The 6,353-nt window shown below is 28.7% G+C and overlaps 1 protein-coding gene across 1 annotated transcript; it reads left to right on the top strand.

Moving 5' to 3' along the window:
- The first annotated feature begins 1,023 nt into the window (after window positions 1–1,023).
- LOC127250514 (xyloglucan 6-xylosyltransferase 2-like) lies at window positions 1,024–5,673 on the top strand. Its single transcript, XM_051273843.1, has 2 exons — window positions 1,024–1,969; window positions 4,946–5,673. Exons 1-2 carry the CDS (start codon window positions 1,248–1,250, stop codon window positions 5,592–5,594), a joined length of 1,371 nt encoding a protein of 456 aa, XP_051129800.1. The 5' UTR covers window positions 1,024–1,247; the 3' UTR covers window positions 5,595–5,673.
- Window positions 5,674–6,353: the final 680 nt, after the last annotated feature.

Here is a 6,353-nt window from a genome sequence, read left to right as displayed (position 1 = left end):
TAGTTAAATTCATTATTATTATTAATATTTATAGGACCAAAAAAATAGTTCAACCAATTGTTATTAATATGTATCCACTCACGTAATATTCTAACCAATAAAAAGTTAGAAAAATAGAAACTCCTTCAAATATATATATATATATATATTAATATGATAATTAATTTTTTATTATTTTTTTAGGCATTATTATTTTATAATTTTTAATAATTTTTTATAATACTTACTTTATTTTTTATATATTTTATTTTTACATTAATATATCATTATTTTTAGTCTTTGTGCATAAGCAAAATGATATTATAATTAACCGGACATAGAGAATAATATATTATACTCCCTCCGTCCCATAACAAAGTATCTATTTTTTCATTTTAGTCCGTCTCATAACAAAGTATTTTCCTTTTTTGGTAACTGTACTAGTATCTACCTAACATTACAAATACTTTTACAATTTATAATATATTACACAAATGTCATTACCTCTGTATCATACATACTAATAAAGTTATTTTAGTTATTTCTACTTTATTCCTACTATATCCCAATATAATACTAATATTTTTAAAACTACGTGCAAAAAATAAATGGATATTTAGTTCCGGGACGGAGAGAGTATTTTCTTACAAAATAACATATAAAATAGTATTTATATAAGGAACTATATTGCTAATATAAAAAATAATATTTTACATTGAATGATTAATTTTTAATAAAAAATATATATTATATTAATATGTGTATATATATTTTTAATAATATTTATAGAGAGTTGTTGATTAAGAACTGAATAATAATAATAATAATAATAATAATAATAATAATAAAATTCCTACAATCCATATACAAAGACACACCAAAGTAGAGCCCAATTATCCTTGTGCCCTAATATGGGCCGAAAGGCTTACTATTTAATCACGCATTTCGTTCGGCCCATATCCGGTTTAAAACGGGCCGGGTTAGCCACGCTTATAATACCACCGGTTCTTCTGATATTGCAAATTGTAATACGTACGATACGAAGCGACATTTCTAACTAACTTTTGAAAATAGGTCCCGTCGACGATCGCCATTCCGGCATAGATTTCCGGCGACAGAATTTCCAGAAGAAATCGCACATCCGAGTTCTCCGGTAGAGTTGATCGTATACATGAGAAGCGCTCGTGGCGGCAGAATCTGGAATTTCCCCAATTATTGTTATTATAGATATATATATACACAATTCCGATCGAGGATTCGGAACCGGAATGTTCGATAAGGTGATTTCCCCCTGCCGGAGCCGCCGCCTCCACCGGTATTTCCGCAACGGAAAGCTTACACTCCTCTGCCTCATCCTGACGGTGATTATGTTCCGAGCGTACCTCGGCGCAGGGAGATTCGGCACGCCGGAGAAGGATCTGAACGAGATCCGCCAGACGTTCGCGTACCTCCGCCGCCGCGCGGAGCCGCGGCGGATTCTCGAATCGGTGTCGACCGCTTCTCAATTTCACAGTAGAGTTTACAGATACGCCGATTTCGACGCGGCGAGAATCTTCAACGACGGCGACGGTGGCGGAGTTGGGGAATTGAAGCGGAATGAATCTGAGCCGTACAGATTAGGAGCGAGAATATCGGATTGGGATAATGAACGGCTGCGATGGCTTAGAAGGAATCCGAAATTCCCCAATTTTGTTGGGAGGCGAAAACCTAGGGTTCTATTGGTGACTGGTTCGTCCCCAAAACCATGTGAGAATCCAGTTGGGGATCATTACTTGTTGAAATCGTTAAAAAACAAGGTTGATTACTGCAGGCTTCATGGTTTGGAGATGTTCTACAATATGGCGTTGCTGGATGCAGAGATGTCTGGTTTTTGGGCGAAGCTGCCGTTGATCCGTAAGCTTCTGGTGTCGCACCCGGAGGTGGAACTGCTATGGTGGATGGATAGCGACGCCATGTTCACTGACATGGCCTTCGAGCTTCCATGGGAGAGGTATGGAGGATACATAACCCATTTTATTCAAAAGTTAACAATTGAATTTTTGCTTTATATTCCTTTAGTAAGCTTTCTATCAAATTTTTGTACTAAGTGTGTGTGTGTTTGTCCGTGGAATTGATTGGATTTACACTATTCATTCAATTTTTTTTCCCCAAAAACATCAAATCAAAACACCTATTTTTCAATTTTTTATATTATACTAAAAATCAATTTTACATTCAAAACATCACATCAACATCTATTTATATCACATCATACAACTATTCAAATTCAAAATTTTTACTATTCAAATCTCAACTCAAAATCCAAGTCCCAAAGGTGTGTTTGGTACAGAGAAGCAGAGAAATGGAAATTTCCATTTCTACTGTTTTTCTACTGTTTATTTGAATCAGAGAAATAGAAGTTGAGAAATAAATCATTTTCATTTTTCTATTTTCATTTCTCTCTTATATTCAGAGAAATAGGGAGAAATGACGTTCCACTACATATATTTTTATTTTTTATTTTTTTTTAATATTTAATTTTTATAATTATTCATATTATATTATTTCAGTTTTACAAAAATTATTTTTAATTTATCATTCAAGTATTTAATTTTTTACAAAAAATTTATATTAAAATATGATCTTACAAAACTTAGTATATAATTATAGTTTTTTATTTTAAAAAAAATCACCATAAATATTTTTTCATGATTCTCACTTGCTAAAACTCTCTTTTTTTATAGATTAATCATTTATTCTTGTCCGGTAAATTCATTTTTTTTTATATTTCTTAACTGAATTCTCAATTGTACCAAACAAGAGAATTAATCATCAATTCCCTTTTCCTCCAATTCTATTCTCTACTCTAATTTCTCTGCAATTTCATTCTCTGTATCAAACGTCCAACGCCCGATTAGTAGATTATAAATAAAGTAATGTATAACATTAAAATATAGAAATATTTTAGTATTTAATTGAAAAATATAAAAAAATTATTATTATTATTATTATTATTATTTTTCACTTTAACATATAAAATAGTTAAATAAGAAGTTTAGGTAGTATTTGTTATAGAAGTTCTTTTTGTACTTAAGGGGTATTTAGTACGGAGCAATACTTTGGTTGAGGCGATAATTCATAATTAAAAAATTAATAATTTTTTATTCTTTAATTTTATTTCTCTTCTATATATCAGATAAAAAAATAAAATTGAGATAGTGTAATTTGTTTATATGTTTCATTTTTACATTTAAATTTAATTTTTGTTTATTTGCTGTATTTTTATTTTTTATGATTTTTTTATTATTTAAATCTTATAAAATATCATATTTAAACTATTATCAAAATAAATTCTCAAAATAAAAATATAATTAAAAAATACAATAATTTTATTTTGGGTCTAATTTATCATTTTTTTTAGTGATCCATTTATTTTTTTCAACTAGAACTACAATGCATCATTATATACATATATATTTTTTTAATATTTCTTAATTTAATTTTCTATTTTATCAAACAAAAATTCTTATTTTCTATTGAATTCCATCAAACAAAGGGTTTTGATGGGTATAATTTGAAATTGATTTAAAATAAAATATTAATTTTTAATTTTTATTTAAATAATATTTTAGAAGAAATAGTTTTTGTTGAAAAAATATTTATTTGAAATTTTCACTACACACCTCCGAATTGTTGTTTAAAAAAATAATTTACTCTCCATATAGAATGAATTTTTTATTTTTATTACTTTTTAATTTTAAATAATTTTAAAAATAATAAGAATTGAATATTTAAATGTTTTCAGTGATATGTATTTTTTTTACTATTTTTGTTTGTTCGGTATTATTCTCATAACTATTTATGACTATATCACGATAAAATTATTCATATTTTATTATTATTATTATTATTATTATTAAAATATATATTACATTTTACATTTAATTTAAACAAAATTTTAAAGAATAAAATAATATATACCAACTATTAATATAATATTAATATATTTAAAAAATCTTGTTGACTGACAATGTGGTCATAAGTTCAAGCCCCAACATCTACAGGTCATCTGTTAAGTATAATTCATCTGGTATTACTTGTCTTGTTGGACCTACTTTACACTATTGTTATGTACTATCATGTGATATGTATTGAAATTAATAATGATTGATATGTGTTCATATAAGATCTTGCTATCGCGTGTTATCAGTTTATATATTTATTTATACTCTCTTTGTCCCATATCTATATATCAATTTGCTTTTTGCATGAAGTTTTAGAAATATTAGTACTCCCTCCGTTCCATGTATTATGGGCCTATTACTGTAAATACGAGAATTTAGGTAAAGTGTGATTAGTAAGTAATTAAGAAGTGTATTAGTAAAAATAATTGTCGTATAATAAAAATAATTGTGGATTAAGATTAAGATAACTAAATAGTTTAATTAAGATTTAAAAATTATAAAATTTAAAATTTAAAATGAGATTAAAGTGTATAATTATATTTCCAAAAAAAGAATGGACAAATTATGTGGGACGGACGAAAATAGAAAATATGGACAAATTATGTAGGACGGAGGGAGTATTATATTTGAATAAAGTAGAAATAAAGGTAAAAAGAGTAAATTAACCATATTTGTATGGTATGATATAAAGGTAATCACATTTGTGTAATATATTATAAATTGAAATAGTATTTGTAATATTAAGTAGATAGTACAATTACTAAAAAAAGAAATTGATACTTTGTTATGGGACAGACCAAAATAAAAAAATAGATAAATTATTAAGGGACGGATGGAGTATTATGTTAATATAAATATATGCTAGTATTTGTTTTATTACATAATTTGTGTCTATATTTCATGTACCATTCAATTTTTATCATCCTATCTTCTTGTTGGATTACTTGCAATACATACTTAAATACATATGAATAACCTATATGAAGTTAAGACAACATTTTCATTTCCCAAATTAACAATAGGTACAAGAACCATAACCTCATACTCCATGGATGGGATCACAAGGTGTACGGCGAAAAGCACTGGGTCGGTTTAAACACCGGCAGTTTCTTACTACGTAACTGCCAATGGTCGTTAGATCTTCTCGACGTCTGGGCTCCAATGGGCCCAGTAGGAAAAGCCCGGGAGGAAGCCGGGGAGGTCCTAACAAGGGAGCTAAAAGACCGGCCAGTTTTCGAAGCGGACGACCAATCAGCAATGGTGTACATATTAGCTACGCAACGAGAAAAATGGAAGGACAAGGTTTATCTAGAGAACGCGTTTTATCTACACGGATATTGGGGCATTCTCGTCGACCGGTACGAGGAAATGATCGATAGCTACCACCCGGGGCTCGGGGACCAAAGGTGGCCATTGGTGACGCACTTTGTCGGGTGCAAGCCTTGCGGCGAGTTCGGGGACTACTCGGTGGAACGGTGCTTGAAGCAAATGAACCGCGCGTACAACTTCGGCGACAATCAAATCTTGCAAATGTACGGGTTCGGACACAAGACATTGGCGAGTCGAAGAGTGGTGCGGATTCGGAATGATTCCGGTAAGCCTTTAGAGGTTGAAGATGAGTTTGGGCTGCTTCATCCTCCATTTAAGTCTGTTAAGCTTAACTCTTACTAACTGTGTGTATATATATGTGTGTATATATATATATATATATATATATGAGATTGTTATCTGTAGATGTGAAGGAAGGATATGTAGGTGTGTTCTAAGTTTTGAATTCATTTTTGTATAGAAATGAAAATAATGTATACCAATAATTTATTTTGTTGTTGTTTTTTGGTGTTAGAAATTTTTATTTTTTACTATCTTCGTCCGGCTATAAGGTTCTTATTTATTTTTTGTGTACTGATCTTTGAATATTAATTATTATATCAAATCGTAGTACAAATAAAAAAAAATTGCAATAATATTTTCATTAGTGTCTTTTAATACTAATAAAAAACATTTGTAAAAAAAAATTATGCAAATATAAGAATATTTTTAATGTTAAATAGAATGACGCAAAAGATAAATGTACATATAATTTTGGTAGTTCCATAGAAATTTGAAAACAACTTTCACAAAGAATAAAACTAAATTAAACAAGCCGGGTTTGTTTGTCCAATAATTTTTTCAAATATATTTTTCAAATGTATATTTTATTATCTCACAATAGTCAATATTCAATATAAAAATATTTTTTTTATATTATTAACACAATTTTTTATATATCGGGTAAAAATATTCTTTAAATAAAATCACTAAACAAACAACCCCTTTGGTTTGCGCTTATTTTCCCATTGTGTTTTGTATTTAAATCTTTAATTTAAATAATTATTTGATATATGTTTTATAAGATAAAATAATATATACTTTCTTCGTTCCAAATCAAAA

The sequence above is a fragment of the Andrographis paniculata genome, unplaced genomic scaffold (assembly GCF_009805555.1).
Source record: "Andrographis paniculata isolate CXL003 unplaced genomic scaffold, ASM980555v1 Contig37END, whole genome shotgun sequence".
Taxonomy (NCBI): Eukaryota; Viridiplantae; Streptophyta; class Magnoliopsida; order Lamiales; family Acanthaceae; genus Andrographis; species Andrographis paniculata.
Note: the sequence above shows the minus strand (reverse complement) of the source record. Positions and strands in the feature narration are given on the sequence as shown.

Excerpts from the sequence above, each read along its gene's own strand:
- LOC127250514 (XM_051273843.1), top strand. The coding sequence starts at position 1,248 with ATGTTCGATAAGGTGATTTCCCCCTGCCGGAGCCGCCGCCTCCACCGG. Across the intron at positions 1,970-4,945 it reads TTCGAGCTTCCATGGGAGAG|GTACAAGAACCATAACCTCA; the intron begins GTATGGAGGATA and ends AATTAACAATAG.